Source organism: Trachurus japonicus, chromosome 9 (genome assembly GCF_045865225.1).
Source record: "Trachurus japonicus isolate A0001 chromosome 9, Traja_1.0".
NCBI classification, from domain to species: domain Eukaryota; kingdom Metazoa; phylum Chordata; class Actinopteri; order Carangiformes; family Carangidae; genus Trachurus; species Trachurus japonicus.
In genome coordinates this window covers 10,684,271-10,696,770 of record NC_140915.1, presented here as the reverse complement: position 1 = coordinate 10,696,770, position 12,500 = coordinate 10,684,271, and the positions used below count along the sequence as shown (strand labels likewise).

At 40.7% G+C, this 12,500-nt stretch overlaps 1 protein-coding gene across 1 annotated transcript in view; it reads right to left on the bottom strand.

Moving 5' to 3' along the window:
* Positions 1-1,081: 1,081 nt before the first annotated feature.
* dmrt1 (doublesex and mab-3 related transcription factor 1) overlaps positions 1,082-12,500 on the bottom strand; it is a 41,077-nt gene continuing 29,658 nt past the window's right edge. Inside the window, exon 5 of the mRNA XM_085785903.1 lies at positions 1,082-1,227. Coding sequence (XP_085642029.1) covers positions 1,082-1,227 — 146 coding nt within the window. The remainder of the gene's footprint in view (positions 1,228-12,500) is intronic.

The window sequence follows — 12,500 nt, the reverse complement described above, 5'->3', positions numbered from 1 at the left end:
ATCTTAATGAGAATGTGTCACTTAAAATTTCTCAGGTTTTGTCTTAAAACAAAGTCCAGGCGTTTGTTTCTCCTCCTCCTGATCATATTGGACGTTTACAGATCAAAGTAGATTTGACATTACAGTAACTTGGTTTTATCAGTTTTGTCCTCTTTCGTACTAAACTCCATGTTTTTGTTGCTGTAACGAATCAACACTGTGAATTTCGGGTCGCCATTAGCTTCCATTAAAAGTGCCTGATCAAGGGATCGTTTTGAAGAGCAGCCTCTGAGTTTTAAGAGCGAGAATCTGTTGATTTTTTTTCTTTTTATCTATTAATTGCTTTGTCTATAAAAATATATATTTATGTATATATAAAAAATCTTGCTCAAACGTGGAAGCTGATATTTTTCAAATGTCTTAGTGGCAAATATTTGTCAGCTTTTGTCTTGAGAAAAATGTTTAAAACGATTAATTAGTTATCAAAATAGTCAACTTGTATATTTTTTTGTCATTAACTAATCCGTTATGAAGAAGATTGGTGCAGCTCAGACTTAAATTTAGTCCAACTGTGGCGACTTTCAATGTGCTAAACACCAAAACAGAGAGTACTGAGAGAGGTGGGGTCGATGTTTTTAGTCAATTTAAAAAAGATAAGGTAACAAATATATTGATTATTGCGCCAAGTTCATTTCAATCAGGTTAAAGTGACATGAATTTAAGGCACACGTTGACGCCGGCCAAATTTCACTTATATTTTCTGATAAAGTGCTTGAGAAGGCTCAGTTTGTCGAAAAAAATCTCAGTTTGCGTCCAGTTTTAGGAAAATAGAGTGTAACATTTGTTACTTGTGAATTTAAGCATCTTATTTTTTGTACTTTTCCAGTAATTTCTCTGCTGCGAACTCACTTCAACAAAACATTTAACAGCTTTGACATTAGAAATGAACTGAAAATACAAAAAAAAAACATCCTGTGATCTCATTGATACAGTCGAGGTTCACGTGCCGTTTGAACAGAAACAGAGAAGTCTGAACTAACAGTGAACTGGAATTAAACCGTTTTTCAAGAACAACTTGTATCTCGTGTCCTTAGCTGTAGCTTTACTCGGTGGCGTCAGCGTTGCCGTTGGCGAAGCTGGCCGTGTCGCTGACGGCCTCGGCCTGGACGACGGAGTTGGCCAGGGAGGTGATGGACACGCAGGTCACGGTGGAGTCGTGGCCGGCGACGACGCTGCTGGACGAGAAGGCTGCAGGGACGAGACAGAAAACATACAGTAGGCCCGGTCAGAGAGGAACTGGAAATGAAAGAACCAGCTGAGACATTAAAGGGATAGTTCAACATTTTGGCCCGTTGCCATTGCCGCACATCACACCATCAGTTTAATATGACTTACAGAGGTCCTATGTTTTGGAATGGACTACCTCCTTCATTAAGATCCATTTCTTCTTATTCACTTTTTAAAAAGCAGTTAAAAATACATCTCAACTTCTCTTGAATTTCCCGCTCTTTCCTCTCTCTCTTTCGCTCTCTCCATATCCCACATCCTTACTTTGTCTCTTTATGAGTTCAATTAATTCATTTTCTGTACCTTATCTCTATTGTCTCTATTTGTTACTGAATCACTTTGCACTTTATCTCTTTATTTTTTTCTCATTTCGGTTCATTTTGCTCATATAACATTGATTATGTATGCACTTTATCTCTTTTTTTTCCTATGTTTATTTGTTAGCCATTGAAATTTGTCTTGCTGTAATTTGTTATAGGGGTGGAACTTATGTACAAGCCAACCGGCTTCGTTCCCTCCTTGCACCATTGAATTTAAATGTGTGCTAAATAAATAAACTCAAACTCAATCCCTATAGTCAATTAGTTGGTTCGTTACCTTTAATTGTCGGTGCAAGCTATTTTCAGAACGGCGGAGCAGAGCCGTGAGCTGCATTTTCCCAACAATCAACGTATACCGAAACGAAACGAAAACCACGACCACAAAACCATGAACCGAACCGAACTGTGGTTTTTGTGAACCATTCCACCCCTAATGAAAATAATATATAATAATAAAATTATTATGGTTATTAATACTATAATTTAGATTGCACGATGAAAAACTGAAATAAAAAAAAACACAAAACACACAAACTGAAGTCATTTTACAAAGTGGACATTTGCATCGGACTGTTTTTTCTTTTTCTTTTTGTTGAGAAACGTGAGTCCTGTAACCACATAAATCAACCAAAGCTGTAGTGATAATAAAAATGTTCTGAGTACTGCTGAATCCCATCAGATACATGAGTTAAACAATGAGGAAAAAAATTGCATGACACACCTAAAGGGGCAGATAAGAAAGGAGAAGCTGTTGTAGGATCGTTGTGTGTCGTCCTCTCAACGTCTTCACAAACTGGGCTCTTACAAAATGTGTTTGTTTGGAGAGTAGAGAGATCAAATCTTCCCCGGGCTCTCCAGCTTACAAATCTTCCCCCTGGATACTCCTCAAAGTCATTAATATGATGAATTCATATTGCCTGGTGTAGGTAGACAGTACAGCAGCACGCATAAAATAAAAACTGTCTTTGCACTGTAAGGAGAGTAAATAAAAAGGGGAAGAGAAATACTAGACTGCGACAGACAAAAGAGCAAAAGAGTCGTATCATCAGCGCCGCAGAACAAATGGTCCTCTGTGTTAGCACTGCTGTATTCACCCAATATAAATACGACCGTACAGTAAAAATGATTCTTAGCAAAGCTCGAGATTTATAGCAAATTGAATCAGTCAGCAAAGAGGGAACAGGGTGAACACTAAAGAAAAGTATTAGAGCTTTTACCATGAACACGAGAGATCAGAGCAGCCGTCCCATTTTAACACTGGTTCTACAGCTGCTGCACACACACCAATAACACTGTGATCGCACCAATAATGTTGTGATGGCACCAATAATAACACCAACAACAATGTGATCGCAACAAGAAAACTGTGATCGCACCAATAACAGTTTAATCGCAAAAAGAAAACTATGAACGCACCAATAACAATGTGACCACACCAATAATACTGTGATCGCACCAATAACAATGTGATCGCACCAATAACAATGTAACTGCACCAGTAACAATGTGATCATAGCAATAAAATTGTGATCGTACCAATAACAATGTAACTGCACCAATAATACTGTGATTGCACCAATAATACTGTGATCGCACCAATAATACTGTGATTGCACCAATAACAATGTAACTGCATCAATAATACTGTGATTGCACCAATAATACTGTGATCGCACCAATAATACTGTGATCGTACCAATAACAATGTAACTGCACCAATAATACTGTGATTGCACCAATAATACTGTGATCGCACCAATAATACTGTGATTGCACCAATAACAATGTAACTGCATCAATAATACTGTGATTGCACCAATAATACTGTGATCGCACCAATAATACTGTGATCGCACCAATAATACTGTGATTGCACCAATAATACTGTGATTGTACCAATAACAATGTAACTGCACCAATAATACTGTGATTGCACCAATAACAATGTAACTGCACCAATAATACTGTGATTGCACCAATAACAATGTAACTGCACCAATAACTTCAAACTTTATTTATTTGTATAGCACCTTTCATACATATAAAAATGCAACACAAAGTGCTTTACAGTGTTAAAAGACCCAACCCCCCCTCGCACCAATAACAATGTAATTGCACCAATAATACTGTGATCGTACCAATAACAATGTAATTGCACCAATAATACTGTGATCGCACCAATAACATTGTAATCACAACGACAAAGCTGTAATCGCACAGGAAAAAACTGATTCACATTGATGCTTTTTTTCCCATCCAAAATAATTTTTTCCTCCTAAATCCATGTTTTCCTCGCATTTTTGTCTTTGATCATATGGAAACAGTCCTGAACTCGACAGTCGACTTGTAAGGTCTACCCAGGAAGCTAGAGTAAACAGAGCTACGTGATAAAAACACACAGTTAACACTGCTCTCTCATATTAACGGAGTTTATGTGTGGTAAGGAACTGGTGGATGTTGCAAAGCATTTTAGTGATATTTGAGCATTATAGAGGCCAAAGTCACGGTTAGAAGAACTGCCCCCATTACTTCGCTGTTTAACTGCAGTGTAGTGCAGCCAGCAGGAGGAGAGCAAGGTCCGGTCTGCACATATTTTTCTCGGATTTTTTCCTATGGTCGCACTCGGGGACCTAGAGCTGTAGAGTTAACTTAGTTAACTTAGAAAAAGACTGGAATTCTCCTTTAAGTTTGATGCTCAGCCCTAAACCTGAATGAATATCATCAGAGGAAAAGAAACAAACAGGAATCTGGGATCCTTGATACAGCAGAGAGAGAGACATCGATCAGAAGGAATTAAATCAACTATTCAACTACAGTAAAGTTTTTTTTTTTCTTAACAAAAATGCAAAACTGAGAGCAGCTCCTTAAATCTAATTGATTTTTACTGTCTTCTGATGATCAAATGATGAATTTATAAAATAGCAACCCTCATGAAATATCAAAAAAAAATCTATAATCTCTGTTCCTACATTTAAAATTTCTGATTATAGAAACTGTCCCTTACGCAGTTTGACCCTACATGACCTTCTGATGGGGGAAACATTAACATAAACAAGAGCTGATGTCCAGTTCTGTTTCCCAGAATCCTCTGTTTTGATTGGCCCATCTCTCTCTCTCTCTCTCTCTCCTCAGCGGTGGTGGGAGGAGAAATGTGGAGTAATTTTTCTCCTCATTAACTTCCTGATTGGTTTCGGACTCCAATTTTTTGCCCGTCTGCAGTTTGTCACCAATTCCAAACTGGCAGTTCAATCGTTAATACTAATGTTTGTGTAGCTAAGTGCGCCCAGCTTGTTTTTTTTTTTTCTCTTCTCCTCTTTCATCCCTCAGTGATCTACTTGTACAGCAATAACAACGCCTGAGTGGGTGGTGGAGGTGGAGGTGGAGGTGGAGGGGATGGGGGGGGTTGTGAATTAGCCCGTTCACTGTTAATTCTCTGTCTGTTCATCAGCAGGAAATCTATGATGTAATTAAAGGCTGGAAGCAACTGGACGTGTTAGTTTCACTGGGGACGTTAAATCACGACGCACCGTGGTGGTACAACATGTCTGCTGCTGCTGCTGCTGCATCCCACCGTCCTCTGCTGCTCTGCTGCTTAATCCAGATTAATGTCTGAAACAGCACAAAGACTTGTTCCCCCCATTAGCCGTCAACTACCTGTTAATCACACTGCAGCCTGCAACTAAATTATACTAATCATTTTCAAAAATTAAGCAGCAGATCTTAATCAATCAACAGGAAACAAAATTGGCAACTATCAATTAATTGTGATGTCATTTAGTTTCATTCCAGGCTCCAAAATTAGATAATTCACAGATTTTCCATTGGAATTTTTTTTGACATTCCTTAGATCTATTGAGTATTTTTATTTTTATTTTATGGCAGATTAACTAACTAAAGTGAAAACTGGATTTAAAGCGGAAGTAAGCGGAATGTTTGTGTTAATATAAGTCTTAAATAGTTATATCTTCCGACAGCAATCACTTATATAGAGCGTTTGGTCCGAAACACGGGTCTGTCAGTCACTCTGCTCTGCTGTAAGCCGAGGAGAAAACTTTCCTTGTATCCTACAACCTTTATCCAATGAGGAGAGAGAACGGCATAAAGGGGCGGTCCTCTCTGTGTGTGCAGCCAAGGGATGCGCGTGAATGTGGTGACGTAGGGACGAGGGCGGGGACTGATAACTCCATCAGCTGACAGGAAGTTAGCCAAAACGACCGAATTGCTTACTTCTGCTTTAATGGTAAATGCCAATATATGTATTAAAATATGAAATTAAGTAAATCCTCACATCACAAATCCTTGTGAGAAGCTGTATCCACATTATATTTGTCATTTTCACTTGACAAATCAATAACTTATCACCATACTAATTAATTATTGGACTAATCTCAGCCCTGATATGTCATGAACTGACTTCAGTGTAACTGCATTCTGCAATCATCCCCTACTATATGTTGACCAGGTTTTTCACTGTGCGTTAAACTATGGCCAATGAGAATTGGTTCGCGGTGATTCGAATTTTTAAGACAGGATGTAATGTCCAGAAAGGTAAAAGCTTTGAGGGTAGCTGCTGAGTTGGGTGTTAATTCACTGAAAGTTTTAATTAAAGTCACTTTAAATGGAAAGAGACTCCGTACTGACAACAAAATGTGCTTTTTCTGTTTGTTATTTTGATATCTGTCCAGGATGTACACCATACAGAGGTTGTATTGCTGATTTAATTCCTGGCAAAGGAGTTTAACTCACCTTAGAGTCCTACACTACTTGCAAAACCTGATCAAAATCTGGTTTTATGGACCAACAGTCCACATACATACAGGAAGTGATCAGATCTGTGCGTGTCTTATCCACATGCTGCGTTGCGAGTGACGCAGAAGACACTTTGAAATCCTGTTTGAGCAACCGAGATGTTCAGATTGAAACAAATCCGATCAGAATCACATTTGAAACCACCGCCGGATGTAGTTTAAATCAGATTTGTGGTCTCATGTGGTTTGTGGCTGTTCAGACTGTCAAAGAAATCCAACTAGATAGAATTTAGATGTGATAAAAGTTTGATTTGGAGTGGCAGTGTGAACAAGGCCTTAAAACTACAGCGAAGTAACACTGATTTAGAGAACAAGTCCTTTATCAGACATGTTGCTCATTTGAGTTACGGTTAAGGATACATTTAAAGTTTTTACTTCAAATACTGTCTGACATTTTTCAAAAGTTGTTATTTTTCCCGCTACCTGCCCCATATTTTACGTTTTATCCCAGGTACAGTAGATGAGATCTTTTGAGTTTTCTAGCCAATGTGTTAAATGGAAGCTGTTATAAACATGTATATATATTTAAATGACCACTAATCTAATACAGTGAAAAATGAGTTTAGTTTTTAGTTTTTTATGTTGTAACAAAGCTGGCTTTACCTGCTGTAGGTGCTGAGAGAGAGAGAGAGAGAGAGAGTTTACAATCCTGGATGAACTTTTGCCCTTTTCCCAGTCACTCAGCACTCTATATAAGATTTCCAAACTATTAAACAGTCTTTGTGTGGAATAACAAAAGGAAGCTTTTTTAACCTCCCACTTGTCCTGTTCAGAGAGGGAGGAGGGAGGAGGGGAGAGAGGGAGGGAGGTGCAATCATTTCTGCTGCTGCCAAAGAGGGGAACAAAAGCCCAGATGTGAGAGGAGATGGTAATTCAGTCTGATCCAGTGAGGATAAGCTCTCTGTGGGTTTCATACTCTACACTCATCCACCGTACACAAGGGTCATAGGGGTAGATAACACTTAAGTAAACACACACACACACACGCACAGGGGCACATACGCACACACACACACACACACACACACACACACACACACACACACACACACACACACACACACACAGACACACTGTACTGGAGTTTCTCACAATCCCCCCAGTAAATGAAATTATATATATGTCACACTGACAATTTGCAGGGATATTATAATTTCCCGTTAATGCAGTAGATAGATGTCATGGCCAATCAGATCACAAGATTTATTGGTTTTCAAGCTTTTAAAAGTATCTTAACTAACACAAGTCAAAAAAGGTTAGTGAGATTTATCCTGTGGGAAACATTAATATCTGAACTAACACGGACGGGACAATGAGTAATTACCAAAAGGTAAGTGTCACAGATCCTGCAGGTAAACAATTCAATCTTAATACGGCTGAAATCTCATTTTATCTTAAATCTTCTCAACTTCAAGAGGAAGTTGTGATATTTCACAGAAAAAAAGGAAATCTTTGATATTTCACTTACAACAAAAACATCAACATCAATGGCGGAGGAGAAAATATCAGGATACCAAAGTCAATCGTATACCAAATCTGATCAGAATTCAATTGTTCAGAAATGCTCTGCCGTTGCACCAAGTTGTGTATTTCACGGGAAAATAAAGAAATCTTAGATATCATCAATGTCAATCAATGGCGGTAGAGAAAATGTCAGGATTTCAGAGTCAATCGAATCCATCTGGTGCCAAAACTAAATGTATTTAAGTGATATTATGTATGGGTTGGTATACAGTATTTGTGTTTCATTTCTGTATGTTGTTATTATTTTGAGTCTGATGTAGAGTATCTATATTCTGTATCAGATGTTTTTTCATTAAATTTCATGAAATCATTAAATTTCATTACATTTTTCATTAAATTTCATTAAAACTGATCAGAATTCAACTAATAGCTGTTTAGATGTATCGGTCCTCGCCTCCTCTCCTTGGGACCAGCATCCTCAGCTGCTCTTATCATATCTTGGGGGGAAAAACACAGTAAGTGGACCTTGAGTGGATCTAAATGTTTCTATACTTGTTGGTGTAACGACGTTTGATGCACCAGCTGCAGCAAGTTATTTATAGGACAACTCTTCTGAATGTGTCGGACTGGGCGGCGTCCAGGGACAGGCAGGAGCGCTAATATCAGAGGGGAATGGAAATTCAATCTTCAAGAGTGAAGAGTTGCCTGTCACATGACAAGGTTGGCCTGGGATTAAATGGCTCCCATTAAAATGATACGAGCTGTGTCCAATAGAAAAGAAAAAAAAAAAAAAAACGTCCCTGGCCAGTTTGAAAGGGTCCCATGTGTGTCCAACTGAGGACAACCCCCTTGTAGAGACGGACGCTCCGCTCTCTGTGGTGTCTGGCTCCTCATCATCAGCCCAGCAGCAGCAGGACTTAATGGTGCAGAAAACTCAGTCAAAGAGCAGACAGGCTTTAAATACAGAGCAGTGAACGGTGGAGGCTTCAGGCCACTCAGCTGATGTTCACACCTCAGACCTTCACCCTCTGCTTCAAATCACTGGCTTTTCCCCTGGATGACTCTTAATTTACCAAACGCTGAACGTGAAGTTGCAACGACGATGGCGTAACAAACCAACACCCGTGGTCCCTACCTGTTGTTGTTTCAACACATTTCCATTATGATACACATTGACTTAAGTCTGGAATAAAGTTTTAACCCTCCATAAAGCCCCAGTATGTAACTTATTTGGCTTTTTATTAGCAAAAATCAAATATTGCTTTCATGAATACGTATTTCACTGAAGTGGAATCACACCCGCATACTAGTGATGCGCGGGCTGACCCGTAGCCCGCGGGTCCCGCGGGTCAGCCCGCGGGGCGGGGCGGTGCGGGTCAAGAAATCTTTACTTTATTTGCGGTGCGGGTCGGGGCGGGTCATTAAAAAAACTGACGATGAAGTCCAGAGTGTGTTATCAGGGCCGCGCTGATGTTGACGGGAAAGCCGGCGGAGGTGTGAGGGAACCGGATGAGACGGCGGCTGGGCGCATCAGCAGAGCGGGGTTGGTTTCACTGAGAGCAGGGACTGGGGAGGACGAGAGGCGGCGGCCACCGCGGCTGCTGCACGCTGCACTGTGACTCTCTCACTCCTCATGAGCTCCACAGTCCACACTGACAAGCTACCGGCAACACAGCGCCTCTGTCTGCCCTTTCAAAGTAAAAAAGGCCGCTGTCTGACGTTTAATAGCAGCGGGGCGGGTCGGGGCAGGTTGTGAAAATAGATACGGTGGTGCGGGGCGGGCTGGGGCGGGTCAAAATACTTCATAGATGCGGGACCCGCGGGTTGGAAAAAAACCCGGCCTGCGCATCACTAGCCGCATACAAATGAAAGCTTTCTCGTACCTTAGAATGAGTTGTTACAAGTCGTTACAAATACATAAATGGGCGACGCACCGAACCGAGGCGGCCATGTTGCATCGCCATTTTTTACGTTGAGTGGCAGCGTGACCGTAGGTAACCACGGAAACTCAGCGGAGCTGTCGGCTCGGCCTGTTAAAACTGTCACCACTGTGTAGTGTGAGGAAGGACGGAGGCACTGATGTTGCATTCAGGTGCAGTCAGGAAGACGGCCTTCGGCAAACCAACCGGATGTCATTTTACTCCACGAGAGAAAGATGATAAAACATGGGTCAGGTAAACAATACAACATCACCATGACAACATATTGTCACGCCTGTATTGTTTTGCCTCGTGCTGGCGGACCACTTGTTTACAAAGACGCTTGTTTATCCTGTTACATGCAGCGTCTGTTGTCTGTCTGACGTCTGCCCGATTTCACGTGAATGCAACATCAAGAATTTTCCAAGATTTTACTCAGTTCTGCACTGAGGCCATTTTGAATAGAATAGATGTTAAGATGTTGAGCCTCTAGTACGTATTTGCTCCAAGTGTTTTAACCCTATTTGAGGGATCATAGCAAGAAAATGTGTGTTTATGTAAACATGACAACACTGGCCAATGAGTCAGTTATCTGAAGTTTGACACATCATCCAGATCCTAAAACCAACTAAATGTAGTTTTAACCCAAAAGTTAAGGCGTCTGAAATGTCACTGCTGCTTCTACAACATAAGGGAAAACACCACAAGTGCCTAAACTGAACTACAACTGTCTTACAAGAAGCTCGGTGGCGAAGCCTGAGCTGCTGCTGCTGCTGCTAATTTCAAGCCACATCAAACACCTTGATCAGAAAAATGAATAAAGAGTCAAATAATAGCTTTTGCATTATCATGAATAGAAGACGTTTCGTTTTAACGCGTGCGGCGCAGGTAAATATTCCGCATATTTCTCATTCTCACTGCGGCCGTGAGGAGCTGTTGAGACAGTTGTTCAAAGGGATGCAGTCTCTTATGAAGCCATTACAGGCAGGGGGTGGGAGATGGGTGGAGGTGAGGGGGGGGTCGGAAAAGCACTTAAATGCTCATTATTGGTTTGCTATAGAGCTGAAGTGAGTGGTGCGGCCATCGCAGGCTGACATAAGGCATCAGTGTCGGGGTCAAAGGCTAATTAAGCAGAGAGGAACCTCTGCTCCTGCATTGTTAACCAATCTGTCCCCAGTGAAGACGACCGCCGGGGAGGCGTGACACGGCCACCGTCCCTATGCTAAATCTCCATTTCGGCTACTGTGCCCCATCAACTCACAAAATGGCCTGTCAGTCTATCGTTGGGCTTTTTGACGCGGTCCGTCGAAAAGTTATGGATATGCAATAATGAGCCGAGGCGGGCCGATCAATATTTGCGGGGACTTTTCTATCATTGCGTTTTAAACAAGAGATTCATTGTGAGTCGACAGGGTAAGAAAAATGCCAAAGTAAAGGACACAGGAAGAATGAAATATATTGCTATGGAAAGGAGGACGCCTCCCGCGGGTGCTAAAGCTGCCAAATGTGTTTATCCAAGTCGTTCAGCTGTTTCAGAGAGCTGCCAAGGCAACATCATTTGTCAATCCATGCCGCACCACCGCCGCTCAAAACAAGGCGAGGAAAGTGACTACAAGAGCACGATTAGGTAGGAATGCACCGTAACTAACCAAGTTTGTTTTATACACTGAGACTTAAGGAGACGTCAGTGTGATATATTCAGAGTATGAAGAGGTCATTTATATGCAGATTAAGTGCAGTAAAGCTGCTGATTGGTTAGATAAATATTCATTAATATGTTTATTTTGCAGTTTCTTTTAGTTAATGCTAATTAACTCTATGTAATCATGAGAAATAAACAAATACCATATTACAGTTACAATAACTTGCTTCAAATGCACTGTTGTTATTACATGTAGTTTGCATCTTCTTAATTAATTAAAAAGCTGCATTTCAAAAGGTATATCGCCTCCAAATGTGAGATGGTTAGACACTTGTATTGACCTGAGAGACAAAACTCAGAAAAAAAATATTATAGTGCTATTATATGGGCAGATATTGAAATTTCAGTGTGAATGGTCATGTTTGGTTTTAGTTTTAAATTAAAAACCTTTTTGTTGGGTCTTTAAACCTTTTATCATAAGGTAAATATTACACCTGCCCATATTGTGATCTCTATTACTGTACATTGTAATGAATAGTGCAGCACAAACACAAACTAATCACTGCTGCTGCTGCTGCTGCTGGAGGACGTTTTACCTGGACCGTCAGGACGGTGAGGAGAGACATCATCTCTCTGTTATGTGAGTTTAGAGGAGTGGTCTATATATAAAATGGATTATTGCTATTATTACTATTATCATTCTGGTTTATAGAGACGGTGGCTCCATACAGTTCATGAGACAGAAAGACAAACTGAAGTCAGATGATTATATATATATTAAAAAAAAAAGGTAGATATAAAGATGAAGCAGAAGTCGGAGGAATCATTTCCTTTCATTTCAAGGCTCTAAAAGCTGGACAGTGTGTGTGTGAGAGAGAGAGAGAGAGGAATAGAGTGTGAGGAGAAGAGGACATAAACTACACAGCCCCGGCCATTTAATGTCTCCACAGCCCCAGGCCGGTGTTAATGGTGGTGTTGTACAACACATTACAAAGGTGCTTGAGCCCTGAGCAGACAATTACACCGGTATTTAGGCCGTCCACAGCGCCGCGGGCCATCAGGGCACTTAGCAGCACCGCGG